We start from the raw sequence: 17,685 nt of genomic DNA on the forward strand, positions 1-17,685 counted from the left end.
GCCTTGGGACAGGGTCCTGGTTCCTCCTCGCCCCAAGGGATACACATAACAATATCTTTGAGTTCTTCTGCAGAACTAAAACCCCCAACAAATGGAAGATGTTAACTACTTGATGAAGCATTCTTCATTCCAGAGAGAAGGTCACATTTTGATAACCTTGAGAACCACAGAAGCTCATCAAGAGACCACCTGAGGCCAGATTAAAGGAATGCAGGCCTTGCACACACCCTGATCATTATCAGCAACCCCACCCTTGAACCACTGCTATAAAACTCCTCACCAAGTGCCCCCCCACCACACCCCGGGTTGGGACACACAGTTTTTGAGGGCATGAGCCCCTTGTGTCCCCCTTTGCCTGGCAAAGCAATAAAGCTATTTTTTTCTACTTCACCCAAAACTCAGTCTCTGAGATTCGATTCGATTCAGCACCAGTGCACAGAGGCCAAGTTTTCGGCATCAAATTGGGGGAAGAAACAGATTTGAGAAACAGAATTAGCAAAACTGAGTGGAAACACTAACAACATTAATACTAATAATTTTCCCTAATAATTTATAATCATAGCCCTAGTTTCATGAAGACCCGGGATGTGAATTTACACCATACTCATAGTCTGAGAAATAAACATAGTCAATCCAAGAAAAAAACAAATAATTCCAGGTTGGTCAAGTACCTTAGCACCCAGGAGAAACCAAGACAAATCATCTCAATCCAGGCCCTTCAGGATTCACAAAGTTTAAAAGTATAACCAGGGGCTTCCCTGGTGGCGCAGTGGTTGAGAATCTGCCTGCCAATGCAGGGGACACGGGTTCGAGCCCTGGTCTGGGAGGATCCCACATGCCGCGGAGCAACTGGGCCGTGAGGCATAACTACTGAGCCTGAGCGTCTGGAGCCTCTGCTCCGCAACAAGAGAGGCCGCGATAGTGAGAGGCCCGCGCACCGCGATGAAGAGTGGCCCCCACTCGCCGCAACTGGAGAAAGCCCTCACACAGAAACGAAGACCCAACACAGCCAAAAATAAACATAATAAATAAATAATAAATAAAAATTAAAAAAAAAAAAGTATAACCAAATGAGCTCCTAGTAAAATATATCAAACATACAAGGAAACAGACCTCCATAAGCAAGAGTCTAGGAAGACTACAAACTGAAAAATAAGACATGCTCAGACTGCTGCTATTGAAGTTATAAGGAAGTCATTATAGGGACTTCCCTGATGGCACAGTGGTTAAGAATCCGCCTGCCAATGCAGGGGACACGGATTCGATCCTTGGTCCAGTAAGATCCCACATGCCGTGGAGCAACTAAGCCTGCAAGCCACAACTACTGAGCCCACGTGCCACAACTGAAGCCCACATGCCTAGAGTCCGAGCTCTGCAACAAGAGAAGCCACCAGAATGAGAAGCCCACGTACCGCAATGAAGAATAGCCCCTGCTCACTGCAACTAGAGGAAGCCTGCACCCAGCAACGAAGACCCGACGCAGCCAAAAATAAATTAATTAATTAATTAATTAATTTTAAAAAAGAAAGTCATTATACACAAAGTAATAGATTTAAAGGGTTTTGAAGGATGTTTTAAATGAAAAGACAGAGATAATCACTATTGATGCCAAAATATTGGTTTCCTGTACACTGATGCGGAAATGAGATACAAGATATGGAGACAGAGTTTTGGAGGAGAAAGGGTGGCTTTATTCTTTGCCAGGCAGAGAGGGGAACACAGCAGGCTAGCACCTCAAGAACTGTGCCCCCCCCCCCTGGGGAATAGGGAGAGGTCTTATAGTTGGAGTTCGTGGTCAGGGGTATGCAATAAGGATCAAGGCAGTAACAGTCTTGCATTCTTTTGCAAAGTTTCAAAATGGCTACAACACTGGGTCTGGTCGGCTCCAAGGGTGGGGTTGCTGACAAGATGAGGGTGTGTGGAGGGTCTCAAGTCTCCTAATCTTAATGAGCTTCTCTAATCCCTTTAATCTTGCCTCAGGTGGTTTTGTGGCTGCTCCTTCCTTCATTAACTGTTCGAATCTGCCCTTTGGAACTCAGGAAATGTCATGGAGGCTGGAGTCTTGCCTACAAGAAATGGGGGACAAAAAGGCCTCCATGCCCGGAAGCTCCACAGGGCCCCACTCGGTTTCACTATGTAGAGCAGGAAAAAGGGACATTTAGCCCAAACCAGACCTTCAGCGTAAATTTTCTGAGATGATGCCTGAATTGGGATAGAAGGACAATTAAGAATTAGCCAGGGGCTTCCCTGGTGGCGCAGTGGTTGAGAATCTGCCCGCCGATGCAGGGCACACGGGTTCGAGCCCTGGTCTGGGAGGATCCCCCATGCCGCGGAGCGACTGGGCCCGTGAGACACAATTGCTGAGCCTGCGCATCTGGAGCCTGTGCTCCGCAACGGGAGAGGCCGCGATAGTGAGAGGCCTGCGCACTGCGATGAAGAGTGGCCCCCGCTTGCCACAACTGGAGAAGGCCCTCGCACAGAAACGAAGACCCAACACAGCCATAAATGAATAAATAAATTTTAAAAAAAAAGTCTCTTATAAAAAAAAAAAGAATTAGCCAGGTTGGGGACTTCCCTGGTGGTCCAGTGGTTAAGACCCCATGCTTCCAATGCAGAATTAGCCAGTTGGAAAAAAGTGGTGAGGCCATTCCAGACAGAGAAATCAAAATATTGATGAGCAAAAAGATATAGAAGCAATGAACAGCATGGGGGGCTCAGGGGAAACTAGAGGCATTCTTCTATTACTAGAATAATAAACGCCAGCAGGTAATGACTAGAGAAGGTAAAGGAGTAGAGAAAGACCTGCATGTGGAGGGTTCTCTATACCATGCAGAAAGTATGGCTCACTGAAGGATTTTAAGGAGGCGAGTGTCATGATCATTTTTGTTTTAGGTAGATTACTTTGGCAGTAGTGAATGGAAAGGATTTAAGATGGATAAAGCTGGAGGAATGGAGATCAGCTAGGAAGCTACTGCACAGTTTATGGGAGAAATGAGGAGGGCCTGAACTACTAGGGTGACAGTAAGGATGGGGCAGAAAGATTTGAGAAATAGCAGATATAATTAGCAAAAGTTGGTGACTGACAAGTAATAGGAAAGATGAAGAGGGAGCAGTGTAGAATGGCTCCTGTGTTTCTTGCCTGGATGATTAGGTGATACTAACTGCTTTGGGAAATACAACAGGAACAGGTTGGGACAGAAGAAGAAAATGACCTAAGTTATAAAGATGTTAGGCCTGGGTACCTGTGGGAAATTGAGCTTAGGGATGTTTAGCAAGCAACTGGAATCGATGAGACTGAAGCTCATAGAAGTCAGTGCTGAAATAACTAACCACATGGGTGGCTAATTAACTACTTCACAGAATCTACTTCAGAGAATAATACAGTCATCAGAAATGATGTTTAGGGGAATTCCCTGGCGGTCCAGTGGTTAGGACACCACTGTGGGCCTGGGTTCGATCCCTGGTCAGGGAACTAGATTCTGCATGGCTCAACTTAGACCCGGGACAGCCAAATAAATAAATGGTAAAAAGTAAATAAAATAGGGCTTCCCTGGTGGTGCAGTGGTTAAGAATCCGCCTGCCAATGCAGGGGACACGGGTTCGATCCCCGGTCCGGGAAGATCCCACATGCCGCAGGGCAACCAAGCCTGTGCGCCACAACTACACAGTCTGCGCTCTAGAGCCTGTGAGACACAACTACTCAGCCTGCGTTCATAATTACTGAAGCCTGCGCACCTAAAGCCTGTGCTTCGCACGGAGAGAAGCCACCGCAATGAGAAGCCCGCGCACCACAACAAGAGTAGCCCGCGGCAACTAGAGAAAGCCTGCGTGGAGCAACGAAGACCCAAGGCAGCCTAAAATAAATAAATTTCTTTTTAAAAAGTAAAATAAAAAATAAAAAATATTAACAGCTTTCTTACCTTACGAAAACCTACATTTATTTAAACACCGTAAAAATGTGAATAGCCAAGTCTGGAAAGAACTACATCAAGATGCTATGGAAATTATTTTGAGATTGCAAGTTTATGGGTTTCTTCCTTCTACTTTTTTATATATTCTAAATTCGGTATAGAATACTATCATAACGGGAAAAACTTTTTTAAAAAGTAACATTTCCTCTTACCTCAAGCGGGACATAGCTAGAGTTCCTATCAAATACAGGACCTGACACATAGTAAGCCCCCAACAAATGCAGCAAAGGACCAGCACCTGAGATGTGAGAGCAGTGGCCTCGGATCTTCCTGCCTTGTAGAAGCCTGTCCTGCGGGCCCTCAGGACTCGGCCTCACCTCGGCCCGCCCACAGCCGGGCTAACGGGCCGCGCCCGGCTCCGCCCTCCGCTCCCACTGCCCCGGCCCCGCGGCCTCCCCGCTGCCGTCATCCCGCCTGAAACAACTCCTCCCGGACGGTAAGCACCACCCTCCTGAGGATGCTGGCCGCCCCCGGAGGGGCGGTTCCGTCAGGTCTCACAGTCCTGACCAGTCCTGACATTTTCAGGACACTGGTCCCCTCAGGGGCAGGGGACAAGAGCGTGCCGAGCCCGCGCGGCCGCGGGAGCTGGGTTGCTGGCCCGGCCCTTTACTCGGCATCCCTCTGGAGGAAGTGGGAAGGGGAAAGGGGGGAGAGGAAAGAGCGGTCAGGGAAGGGGAGAGGTGAGGCGGAGGGAAAGGGAGAAAAACCAGTGGGGTAGCTTAGGAAGCCGAAGCCACGGCCGCGCGTGGACGCTGGCGGGCTCCGCGGCGGGACCTGGGCGCAGCCGCCCCCTCCAGAGGCCCCACGGATGAAGGAGTCCTGCCGCGGAACCGGCGCTGGGGCGTCCGAAAAGCCTCACCCGAATCTTGGCTGTGAGCTCTGGTCTCTAGGATGCTTACTTCAGCGTCCTGAGGTGTCGCCTGGAGGCGACCTCCAAGAAGCCTGAGGGGACAGCCCTGAGGCTGCCCCCGTCCTGCCCCGCCCCCCGCGCCCTCCCCGGCGCAGGCCCCGCCCCGCAGCAGGCCCTCTCCCAGAAATCTCGCCCTTTCATTCGTTCACCCTGAGGGTACTGAGCTCCAACCAGATACTAAGCGCCAGATGCTTGGGTTAAAGCGGTGAACGTGGTAGACCGGATAATTAAGACACAAGTTACAATCTAGTGTGGAAAGTGCCTGTGGGGGAGGGGAAGATAAGGGCACCCGTCCTAGCTTGGGAGGGTCAAGGAAGGTCTCACAGAGGAACACACCTTTCACTCTAGCAGGAAGAAAGGAAATGGGAGGCAATGGTTTTTGATGATGAAAAGTTCCCATTGGATGGCTCCTGGTTCCTCTGAAAAGTAGAGGTCTGCCATATCTGCTAGGGTCCAGGAGAAAGAGAAGTTGAGGAAAGTAAAGAAGGTTTGAATTTATTTTGAGTAGGATGGGAGAGTTTACTAAGGAATAAATGACGTGTAACTAACCACTGGACCGCCAGGTAATTCCCAGGAAGCTTTGCCTGGTTTGATCACCCATGTATCCCAAACACTTAGAACAGTGCCTAGCGCATAGCAGGCACTTAATGGAATGCATAAATAAATGTATTTCAAGTGATGATGGAGTTGCCCATTAGTTGTAGACCGTAAGTTTATGGTGGCCACCAACTTACCTATAAGTGTGATTTTATCCAATAATGCTGACCTCTGCCTTTCTAGAGGGCAGTTCTGGCAGAGGCAGAGTTGGGATTTTGCCAGGTGGAAATGATGAAAGGAGAATGAATTGATAGATGTTGATTAGGTAACGAACCATGAAGTCTATCTTGGAGAGGGAGGAAATAAAGGCAAGAGGTTTCTTTTTTTGTTTTTTTTTAAAATTATTTATTTATTTATTTATTTTGGCTGTGTTGGGTCTTTGTTTCTGTGCGAGGGCTTTCTCCAGTTGCGGCAAGTGGGGGCCACTCCTCATCGCGGTGCGCGGGCCTCTCACTATCGCGGCCTCTCTTGTTGCGGAGCACAGGCTCCAGACGCGCAGGCTCAGTAGTTGTGGCTCACGGGCCCAGCTGCTCCGCAGCATGTGAGATCTTTCCAGACCAGGGCTCGAACCCATGTCTCCTAGCATTGGCAGGCAGACTCTCAACCACTGCGCCACCAGGGAAGCCCAGGCAAGAGGTTTCTTATGGACAGGGAAAAAAGTGGAAAGAGCAGTGGGCTAGACTCCTGACAAGGTTGAAGAGTTGGTATTTTAGGACAAGTCTGGAGGTTGAAATCAGAGGGTGATGCAAGACAGAAGGCAGAGTGGTTCCTGATGATGATGCTTCAGATATGGCCATAGCTGGATTGGAGCAGAGGTAAAGGACTCTGAGATGTAAAGGTCTAGGAATTGGGAGTCTAGGTCATTTAATAGGTTATCCACACAGATGTCTGGGTTTCCCATAGATTTCCCTCCTTCAAGATCTCTGCCCTAGGCCCCATCCAGCCCCTTCACCAACCTTCATAGGATCTGCATTCACATTTTAACTTAAGTCTCAGATCCCAAAAGATCTGGCATGGCTCTGGGCCAGAAAACAGAATGGGCTAGTTAGAGCTGTAATGGACATCTCTATTATTTTGTTTTGATACCAGCATGCATACACCTTTCTGGAAACAGGATGTCTGTGTTTTCTGGAGGAATGACCAGACCCCCACTTCTTCGGTCTCAGGCCATGTGCAGATAGTGTTCTTCCCTCCATACCCTTACTCCAAGGATGTGTATGTGACTCAGACCTGCCAGAAGAAGCATCCTATTCCCCTGTGTACAGTTCAGTGAGTAGTTCAGTATGTATGCATGACCAGCTGGAACCCATAAAGACAATATTGTCATAGCAACACCACATTTTCAGCTTCACTTGAACTTGCTACCACACAATACCTAAAAATAAAGTCAGCACAGAAGACAGAGAGTCAGGGACTTCCCTGGTGGTCCAGTGGCTAAGACTCTGTGCTCCCAGGGACTTCCCTGGTGGTGCGGTGGTTAAGAATCTGCCTGCCAATGCAGGGGACACAGGTTCGAGCCCTGGTCCGGGAAGATCCCACATGCTGCGGAGCAACTAAGCCCATGTGCCAAAACTACTGAGCCTGCGCTCTAGAGCCCGCGAGCCACAACTATTGAGCCCACATTCCACAACTACTGAGGCCCATGTGCCTAGAGCCCGTGCTCCGCAACAAGAGAAGCTACCACAATGAGAAGCCCGCACACTGCAACGAAGAGTAGCCCCTGCTCGCCACAACTAGAGAAAGCACCGCGCGCAGCAACGAAGACCCAACGCAGCCAAAAATTAATTAATTAATTATTTTAAAAAAGATATTGCTTTAAAAAAAAAAAAAGACTCTGCGCTCCCAAGGCAGGGGGCCCGGATTCGATCCCTGGTCAGGGAACTAGATCCCACATGCATGCCCCAACTAAGAGTTCGCATGCCGCAAATAAAGATTCCACATGCTGCAACGATGATCCCGTGTGCCGCAACTAAGACCTGCCACAGCCTAAGTAAAGAGATAAATAAATATATGAAAATAAATAAATCTTAAAAAAAAAAAAAGAAAAAGAAATGAAAACTGAATCCCGATGACATCGAATTGAATCCCTGCATCAATCCAGTTGCCTGAAGCCAACCCTACCCCTGGATTGTTCAGATATGAGTCCATACATTCCCATTTGTTTACACCAGATTTTAATTTGGATTAAATTGGATTTTAATTTCTTTTTTAAAAAATATTTATTTATTTACTTATTTTGGCTGCACCGGGTCTTAGTTGCGGCACACAGGATCTTTAGTTGTGGCATGCAGGATCTTTTTAGTTGCAGCATGCAGGCTTCTTAGTTGCGGCATGCTAACTCTTAGTTGCAGCATGCATGCAAGATCTAGTTCCCCAACAAGGGATCGAATCTGGGCCCCCTGCATTGGGAGCATGGAGTCTTACCAACTGGACCACCAGGGAAGTCCCTGGATTTTAATTTCTGTCACATACAAATGATTCCTCACAATGCAAGGGGGTTCTCAATCCCTAACTCTGCCTTCTGGGATATCTACATATCTATGGATATATAGATATAATAATAATGATAATAGTTAACATATGTTAATTTCTTTGTGTCTCAGTTTCCCCTATGTGAAAGAATATAACAATACCTACTTCAAAGAGTTGTAAAGATTAAATGAGATAATAAATGTTAGAGTATAAATTTGTTCCACAACACTGAAACACAAGAAACATCACATTACTTAATTTTTCTAAATTAAATTAAACCTGGTTCGAAACTCTCATTTACCAGGGTTGGAAGACATCTAATATTAATCATGATTTGGGTCGCGAAGGGGGCTTTTCCCCTCTTTAATGGGATATACATTGACCAAAAAAAAAAAAACCACTTAGGAAAGAAACTTGGGTCTTGATCCTGTCATGGTTGCCACTGGGATGTGCATTATCTAAACTCATACAGTCCATTCAAAGGCAAATGGCTCCACAGCATCTCTACCAAGTATATATATCAGCATCTTTTGCTGCGGTTCCCAAGACTATGTACTAGATGTTTAGTGCCCTAACTATTAAATCAGCTCTCCCCATCAGAAGTCCTGCTGCCTCCTAATTTACTTCTGTCACTCATGGAGCCTATTGCAACATCTCTTTTCTCAGGTCCCTGAAACCACTGCTATCCTTGGGCAACTCCTCTTCTTTCCACCCAGCATCTCCTCCATCTTCTCCTTCTGAAGAGCACCCAGCTAAATTAAATTCTCCTGCCACACAAGAGCCTGGATAAGGTTGTAGAACAGGTGTATTGCAACTTTAGTTTGGGACTAGAAAACTCAAAATCCATTAACTATTCCATGAGACAAGAAATCTAGAATTCCTGGAAGAGAGGAGAGCAAAGTTACCGTTTTATCCTACTGAATGTCTCTTTTGGCAATGAGTAGCAGACAGCAACTTGGTAGATTATCCTGCCATAAATGTAAATTAGCACAGAATTCAGCATTGCCTTCTCTATTTCCTATCAGAACTCAACTTACTTTATTCATCCAGAGGTAGGAAACTCAGATACCAGGCAGGTAATGCAAATGACTAAAAATAGACAAGTGTAAGAAAACAACAAAATCATAGGCACAATAATAAACAGCAACTAGCCCTTAGCCTCGGCTTTAACAAAGAGAACATGGTGAACTGGAAAGCACATGGCCACTAAGGGGGCACCTGCTACTTAGCTCTAAATGGTCTTTACTGGGTTTCCCTGGTAGCATAGTGTTTAGGAATCCTCCTGCCAATGCAGGGGACACAGCTTCGATCCCTGGTCTGGGAAGATCCCACATGCTGCGGAGCAACTAGGCCCATGCGCCACAACTACTGAGGCTGCGCCTAGAGCCCATGCTCTGCTACAAGAGAAGCCACCGCAATGAGAAGCCCGTGCACCACAACGAAGAGTAGCCCCGCTCACTGCAACTAGAGAAAGCCCACGCACAGCAACAAAGACCCAACGTGGCCAAAAATAAATAAATAAAATAAATTTATTAATAAATAAATAAATGGTCTTTACTTTGTGGGAAAGAGAGCCCTATGTTGCCAGATTTTAAGCCAAAAATATTATTACGTACAATCTACTAATCTTATAATGTTGACCGTTCAAGTTTAAAAAAAACAAACAAAAAACTGCTGGCCACATTGTCTGAGCCAAATGTTATATATCAGTATGTATCTTTAAGCCGTTTTATGGTTTCAGCTGCTACATATATACTGGTAGCTGTCAAATTTATATCTCCCCCACAGACTACTTTCCCAAGCTTCAGATACATGTATCTATCTGCCTCCTGCCTGACATTTCCTTGTCACAGGAGCCTCAAATGCAAATGTCTAAAATGGAACACATTGTCCCCTCACCCTAAACTGGTTACCAGGTTTGTGTTACTTATCTCAGTAAAATGTCACTAACATACACACCCAGTTCCCCAAGTCAGAATCCCTAGAGTCATTCTCAACTCCCTCTCTACTCCACCCTATCCCACTGGTAACTAAGTCTAATCAATTATAACTTTAGAATTCTACTTGAACCTGTTATTCTCCATTCCCACCATCACTGCCTTGGTTCAGGCCTCATCTTTCATTTTGCCTAAACTAAAGCAAAGTTTCCCTAACCAATCTCTTGCCTTCAATCTCTTTGCCCTCAATATAGTCAGAGTGTTCTTTCCAAGACACAAACTTGATCTTGTCTCTTCCCTGCTCAAAAATTTTCAATTATTTCCCATCACCTTCAGGATAAATTTCCAACTTCTTAGTCTGGTATTCAGGGCCCTTTGTGATCTTGTCTATCCTACTGCTTCCCCAACCCCCAACTAATACTACAGCTGCACTGAAACACCTTCAATTTCCCTAATGGGACATGCTTTCTCTGACCCACCACCTTTATACACAGGCTGTTTCTACTGCTTGGATTGTCCTCTCTTCCCTACACTCTCATTTTCTTGATTCCTCAAACCAAGCACTGGTCATCTCTTAAGGGAAGCACCCCCTGACAAGCAACCCCCTTCCCCAAGGTGGTTAGATGTCCTCCACCCCCCTTAATACCCTGTACATATCTCTATTTTAATTGTCTATTATTTGACTGTTTCCCTCACTGAAATGGGACCTACTTTAGCACAGAGACCCTGTCTTACTTCTGCCTCCTCAAGACTGAGCATGATACCTGATCCATAGTAAGCACTTAATAAATATTTTCTGAATGAGTGAATGAATAAATCTAGTCCAAATCATGGTACCAATGGAGAAAACTTTCTTGCCCAAGATTACGTGGCCAAACAGTGACAGAGCTAGAAAATCCAAGTCTCCTCAACTTCAGCTCAGTGCTCTTTCTACCAGACTAAGCTGGCAGTTGATGGGGGATAGGGTGAGAAGACAGGCATTGAATTGTACTGCAAAGGCAGATATTGAAGTTTGACCCTAAAAAGAGGAGTTGACATGAAACAGAGTAGTGGTTTTAGGGAAAAGAGGGGCAAATGAAAAAAAAAAAAGGGTTAAGCACGTTTGATTTGTCATCCTTAACATGAATATTTGTGAAAAAGTTCTCGGGCAACCTAAAGACATGAGATGTAAAAGAGGAAACAGGCTCCATCTATTAAAGATGGAATGAGGCATATAATCAGGAACCTTAAAAGTGATGGAAGAAATTTTCATATACTGTGGTATAGGGAAGTCATTCTGGCTTATATATGATTTGACTTGAACTTTATACTAACTACAAGCCTGTCTTGTGGTCTATCAAACATACATTGCACATCTGCTTTAACCATTAAAGAAAAGGGTGCATTGTCCAGAAGTAAAGAATATCTGTTATGAAATTAGAGATAAATGCCTTCCTTCCCAGGATGTCAATGCTAGTACTCCTTTGACGATAAGGCTCCCTTCCCAGGCACCAAGGTCATGCTGACTTGCTGTGTACGAGCTAATCTGTCGTTTTTGAAACGTTGAAGGAATGTACCCCTGTCATGTTTGATGTCCTTTGTTCTGACAAGATATAAAGCTGTGCTGGAAACCGGGCTTCTTGGGAGCAGTTCCTCAGAGCTATCTGAGAGGCTGTCTCCTGGGCTACAGTCTTCAGCTTGGCTCAAATAAAACTCTCCTCTATTCTTGTTATAGATTGGTTATTGATCATTTATGGCAACAAAAGAAATAATATTTTAACATAGCATATACTATGTACTACTCTAAGCATATAAATGTTTTCATTTAACCCTCAAAACAACCCTATGTGGTAAGTAATAATATTATCCCCATTTTACAGATGAGATAACTGAGGCACTGAAAGATAAAGTAGTTTGAGATTTCACAGGTAGGAAGTGGCAGAGCTAGGATTTGAATAAGGTAGTTTAATGCTAGAATCCATGTTCTCAACCACAATGCCTGAAGATAATTCTGACCTTGGTAATCAAGACAAAAGGGGATCACTAAGCTTTCACTGAATAAAGTATGAGTTGTCTGGTGGGTGCAATTTTTGGGCCCTAAATTCACAGAGACTGCTGTTAGGTATGTGGGGGATGGGAGTTCTTTGTTCTGTGATGCAGTGATGACCTCAGGGTAAACTGCCACTAGGCTGAGGAAAATGGAATGGCTGCCAGAGGGCCTGCTTGGGGCTGAGGGGGACATGGGGCTTCTCTGGAGCCAGTTGACCCATGCCCTGGCCTGCAGGCACTGTGGCAGCAGCTGCCTCCTGAGTCCAGGGAACCTGATAACACTATTCTTGTTCGTGGTTTGGCAGATCCAGAGGTGGTGGCAGCTTGGGAGATGGCGACAGCTTCAGCCCTGGTACTCTGGGGACAAGATGCAAGGCAAGGTGAGTGACATAGGTGTGCAGCTGGGTAAATGACTCACCACATGAGTTCAGGTGAGGAATCACTGACATCGATGTGGGCTCAAAGGAGTGACCATAAGCCTTAAATGTGAGGCTGAGTGAGTGACCATTAACACTAGATTTCAAGCCAGCTGAATGATCATTGACCCTAGATGTGGGGTTATGTAAGGGAATGCAGATCTCCAAATGTAGTTGGGTAATGGCCATTAACACCAGATGGGTAAGTGACTATTGTCCACAGATGTGGGCCCCAGTGAGTAACTGTTCACTCTGGGTGTAGAACAAAGACTGAGGGCTTAACGGTACATCTTGTGTCTCTGAAAAAGGCTTCATGCCTGATTGTCTTTCTCCACTCCCCAGGGCCTACCACTTCTGTACCGCGTGGCTTTCCTTGATCGCCTGTGGAAGCAGAAGTCAGGGGAGGAAGAAGAAGAGGAGGAGGAGGAAGAAGAGGAGGCACCTCTGGATCCACTGAAGCCATGTTCTCTTCCCAAAGAAGCTCCTATTGGAGAACAAGCCACCACAGCCCCATCCCAGCCATCCTGTGATTCTGAGGGCCTCCACAAGGCCGTAGGGACACTAGAGCAAGTACTCACGCAGACCCCAAACCCTTCCAGATCCTTCCCCACCTTTCAGATCTTGACCAACCTGCCTGTGAGGCACAAGACAACATCAGGGAGCCACCTACAGCAGAGAAAAAGCCAGCTCTTCTGGGGTCTCCCCTCTCTGCACAGTGAGTCCTTGGAGGCCATCTTCCTGAGCTCAGGTGGCCTCTCTCCCCTGAAGTTGTCGGTCAGTCCTTCTGTCTTCTTTAACAAGTTTGCCTTCCTGCCTAGAACCCCAGTATTGCTGCTTCCCCAGTATTGCTCCCCAACCCCACTTCCTACACATGAAGTCCATACTACAGAAGATCTGGAAGGAATGGCCTCTGACCCTCAGCAACTACCCTCCCCATCTTCCCCTCCTGTCCCGTCACTTCCCCTCCATCTTAAATCCTTTCCCATGGACCATAAGAGAGTCCTATCTGGCACTGAGGCAAATACACAGTGGCTTACACAGCAGAGAGAGGTCCCTTGGGTCTCTGAGGATCAAGCCCTGCACCCACAGCCTAACCTCCAAAGAACCAGGCCCTCCAAACTCTTCCATTCATCTGAGGTCTGGTGGAAGGTGCCATGGGATCCTGGCCTCCAACAACACATTCCAGACTCGCTCTCCGCCTCCCTAGCAGAAAATCCCGCTAGCCTTCCGGGAGCCCTAACTAGGTCTGAGGCCCCATGGAGGACCATGGGGCAAAATGAGGACCCCAAAACCCCTGAGCCAGCAATGCCAGCTCCCAGCCTAACCCCAGCTTCTCTGCCAGAATGCCAGGGAGTCAGCCCTATAGGAGGCCTCTCTGGACCTGAGGCCCTCTGGGAAACCACAAGGCAAAGAGAGAATCCTCAGATCTCTGAGCCTCCGACCTCAGTCCCTTGCCAATCTGTAGCCCCCATGGCAGAGCCTCAAGGAACCAGCACCCTGGAAGTTCCACCTGTATGTGAGACTCAGTGGGGAACCACAGGACATAAAGAGAGTACTCAAGCCTTTCAGCTCCCAACGCCAGCCCCCTGCCCTCCCCCACATCCCCTGCCAGAACTCCAGGGAGGCAGTCCCCTGGGAGATCCATCTGGATATGAGCCCCAGTGGAGATGCAGAGAAAATTCAACAAACCTTTGGGCCTTTGAGCCCCCAGCCTTGGACGTCGACCCAGGACTCCATGGAACCATGCCTGCATGTGTCCCATCAGGATCTGAGACTCCGTGGAAGGGCACGCAGAGTAGAGAAAATCTTTGGGTCTCTGCAGACCCAGTTTCATCTCCCAGCCTTCCCTCAGCCTCTCTGCTGGAGTCCCTAGGAACGGGTGCCCAGGCAGTCTTGTCTGAGTCCAAAGCTTTGTGGGAGGCCATGAGGCAGACAGACAACCTCTGGACCTCAGAATCTCCAGGCCCTGGCCACAGCCCATCTCTAGCTCCTATTCTAGAACCCCACAGAATCCATCCTGTGGGAGGGCTCACTGGGTCACAAACTGCATGGAAGGACACTGTTCATTCCCGGAATTCCTGGGCTTTTGAATCGCCATCTCTGGCCTTCAGCCCACCCGCAGTTCTTGTACTGGATTCCCTCAGAGCTAGCCCTATGGGGGTCCTGTTTGATTCTGAAGCTACATGTGGGGACATAGAAAGGAGAAAGAACTCCTGGGCCTCTGAGCTCCCAGCTTGCAACTTACCCCAAGACCCACGTGGAGCCAACCCCTTGGGAGTCCAGTCTGACTCTGAGCCTACTGGGGGGGACATGGAGCAGAAAGAAACCTGTTGTGTTCCTGTGTCCCCATTGTGGGGTCCCAGCCCACGCCCAAACTCTATGTCAAAGTCTCACACAAGTGAGCCTATTGGAGACCAATGCAACTGTAAACCTGAGGGGGAAACAGTGGAGCAGAGAGAGAACTGCTGGACCATTGAACTCCCAGCCCCAAACCCCAGGTCACTCTCGGCTCCTCTACCAGATCCACACATTGACCTTGAGTTTGTGTGGAGGAATGTACAACAAAGAGGGATCTCCCAGGACCCCAGCCTTCCAGCAGTGGACCCCCTCCAGCCAATACCCTGGTCTCCCACCCAAGCTGAGGCTCTGAAGATTGAGTCCAACCAGCCTAGCCTACCCAAGGGAGAGCTGCTCCCAGGGGCTAAGGCGGAGACTCCATCCTCCCAGGGTGAGGCTGTCCCAAAGGTGCCCACCCACTCTGAGATCCAGGCCTGGCACTGGAGTAAAGAGTTGGAACTCAGGCTGAAGAAACTACAGCAGAACCCTGCTTCCAGATCTCTTGGCCCAAGTCAATCATTTGGCAGCTCCCCTGCCCTGAGCTCCACAACTCAAGCCACCCGGAGACTCTCTTCTTGCCCACCACAGCAGATTCATCCCCTCAGTCTGTGCCCCAACTCTTCAAGCTGTCATCCCCCCAAACCTCAGAGCACAATAACTCAGCCTGTCCAGGTCCCCCACTGTTACCACTCCCACTCCTCTATCCAACCTCAGCTGTGGAAGTCTGGCAGGGCAGAACAAGGGTCTCAGAAAGAGCAAAGAATGAACGCGAAGATGGTGTCCCAGATCTCATCCCAGGGGTCATGTGTTCACTGCCCAGGCCTGGAAGAGCCCTCATACCCTGAGGTTCCAGCCTCAGGCAAGAGACAGGACAAGGCTTCAGCCCTATCTTCAGCCAAAAAGAGAGAGAGCCCCAGGAAACCCAAAGAAGGAGACCACGGAGAAGGGGATGCAAAATTGGGGTCAACCACAGTTACAGGGAAAAGCCACCTAGCCCAGGCCAGACTAGCAGAGGTCCCTGTAAGCAGACTTTCGCAAAGATCTCAGCACAGGGACCAGAGCTCTCGACACACTGCTCTCGCCCTGCAGCCTCACTCAAAGGCTTCAGGTTCCCAAGATCAGAGAGGGGCAAGGCTGGGAGCTGGTGACACCCTGGCCCCTCGGCATTGTAAGCACTGCCCTTGGGCCCAGAAGCGTCTTTCCTCCCCCACACCTCAGGCTCCCCTTACCAGGGGTCTCCAAAGCATGTTAGCCAAATTTCTGGGTACCCATGCACCCCTGCCCACCAAATCCAGTCAGCAGAGAAAAGGCTGGTAGTACTGGCACCCAATATAAGTACCCCAAGACCTGAAGCCAAACCAGTTGGGGGGTGGAGACACAAAGGAAATCCTAATAAACTAGCTGAACTAGACAAATCCCACTCATGTCTTTTTTGGAGTCTGGGGTACTGGGAATGACGGTTCCCTATTCTGCTGCAGCTGTATCTCCTCAGGATCAGGTCCCAGTAGAGAGCTCAGGATTCTATAGGCTTAACTTTCTTTTCAAGCTGTTCACAGATGATCAACCTGGAGTCTACAACCTGGAGTCCTCACTCTACAGGGTGAAGCTGTTAAGGCCAGGGGAGCACAGACCAATGCTGCCCTTGAGAAAAACTTCACAGCAAGTCAACAGAAGAAAAATATATCCATTCACACGAGCAGAATTGGTCTGGGTCTAGGCAGCTGCTCTTGGTCCTGGGTATGGTCCCCTTCTTCACATACTTGATACACAAGTTCCCCACATATGTTTCTAGCCAATTCTTGTCAGCCCTCTGCTCTTTTCTCTCTCTAGTTTAGCTCATGCATCCCCAAGGCCACAAAAACAAGTCCCTTTTCGTATGTTTAGCGGTCACTGGATTTCTTCTATAATTGCCTGTTCATATCTTATACCCATGTTTCTACTGCACTGTTTGTTGGGTATTTTATTACTTTTCTACTGCTGCCATAACAAATTATCACAAAACAACATAAATTAATTTTATTAGAAGTCTGATATATGTCTCACAGGGCTAAAATCAAGAGGTTGGCAGGGCCGCATTCCTTTCTGTAGGCACTGGGTAGGATTCATTCCTGGTCTTTCCCAGCTTCTAGAAGCTGCCCACATTACTTGGCTATTGGCCCTGCTCCTCCATCTTCAAAGCTAGCAAAGGCAAGTCAAGTTCTTCTCACATCACATCACTTTTTCCTCCCTCTCCCACTTTTCAGGACACTTTTAATTACACTGGACCCACCTCAATAATCCAAGATACTCTTCCTATCTTAAAGTTATTTGGCTAGCAACCTTAATTCCATCTGCAACTTTAATTCCCTTTTGCCATGTAGCACAATATATTCACGGGTGCCAAGGATTAGGACGTGGGCATTGGTGGGGGGGTTCGGGAATGGCATTATCCTGTCACAGATATTAACTCAACCTGTTACATATGCTGCAAATAGTTTCTCCCAATCTGTAGCTTATTTTCTAATTTTAAAGCAATTTTTACCATGCCAAAGTTTAAATCTACCAACATGTTCCCTTATGGATTCTAAAGCACTTTCTTCTAGCACCCCCATGGATGTTTGTTTGTTTATTTATTTTTGGCCGTGCCGTGCAGCATGTGGGATTTTAGTTCCCCAACCGGGGACTAAACCCATGCCCCCTGCAGTGGAAGGGCAGAGCACTAACCACTGGACCGCCAGGGAATTCCCATAGATGTTATGTTTAGATTGTTAATCTAATTTTTGAGTATAGTATGAGGAGAGAATCTAACTCCCCCAACCACCAAAAAAGATATCCAATTTTACCAATACCATTAAAAACATAATGTCTTGAACCCATTCCATTAAGTGCCGTATTTCAAAACATGGGTCATTTTTTAGCCATCTCTAGGCTTCAGATCCACCTATCTAACCACCTACTAGTATTGTCTCATATACAACCTGTCTAAAACTTACTCATTTTCCCTTTAACCTTGTCCTCCAATGTGCGAATTCCTTTTG

At 47.4% G+C, this 17,685-nt stretch overlaps 1 protein-coding gene across 2 annotated transcripts; it reads left to right on the top strand.

Annotated features, from left to right (window-relative positions):
• The first annotated feature begins 4,347 nt into the window (after positions 1-4,347).
• On the top strand, positions 4,348-15,998 carry C6H9orf131 (chromosome 6 C9orf131 homolog). 2 transcript variants are annotated; one of them, XM_057548549.1, is made up of 3 exons: positions 4,348-4,407; positions 12,221-12,295; positions 12,674-15,998. In XM_057548549.1, exons 2-3 carry the CDS (start codon positions 12,284-12,286, stop codon positions 15,983-15,985), a joined length of 3,324 nt encoding a protein of 1,107 aa, XP_057404532.1. In that variant the 5' UTR covers positions 4,348-4,407; positions 12,221-12,283; the 3' UTR covers positions 15,986-15,998. The 2 variants fall into 2 exon arrangements, with proteins under 2 accessions (XP_057404532.1, XP_057404531.1); XM_057548548.1 differs by lacking the exon at positions 4,348-4,407 and having other exon boundaries at positions 12,065-12,295.
• Positions 15,999-17,685: the final 1,687 nt, after the last annotated feature.

The sequence above is a fragment of the Balaenoptera acutorostrata genome, chromosome 6 (genome assembly GCF_949987535.1).
Source record: "Balaenoptera acutorostrata chromosome 6, mBalAcu1.1, whole genome shotgun sequence".
Lineage (NCBI taxonomy): Eukaryota > Metazoa > Chordata > Mammalia > Artiodactyla > Balaenopteridae > Balaenoptera > Balaenoptera acutorostrata.

Excerpts from the sequence above, each read along its gene's own strand:
- C6H9orf131 (XM_057548548.1), top strand. The coding sequence starts at position 12,065 with ATGGAATGGCTGCCAGAGGGCCTGCTTGGGGCTGAGGGGGACATGGGG. Across the intron at positions 12,296-12,673 it reads GGGACAAGATGCAAGGCAAG|GGCCTACCACTTCTGTACCG; the intron begins GTGAGTGACATA and ends TCCACTCCCCAG.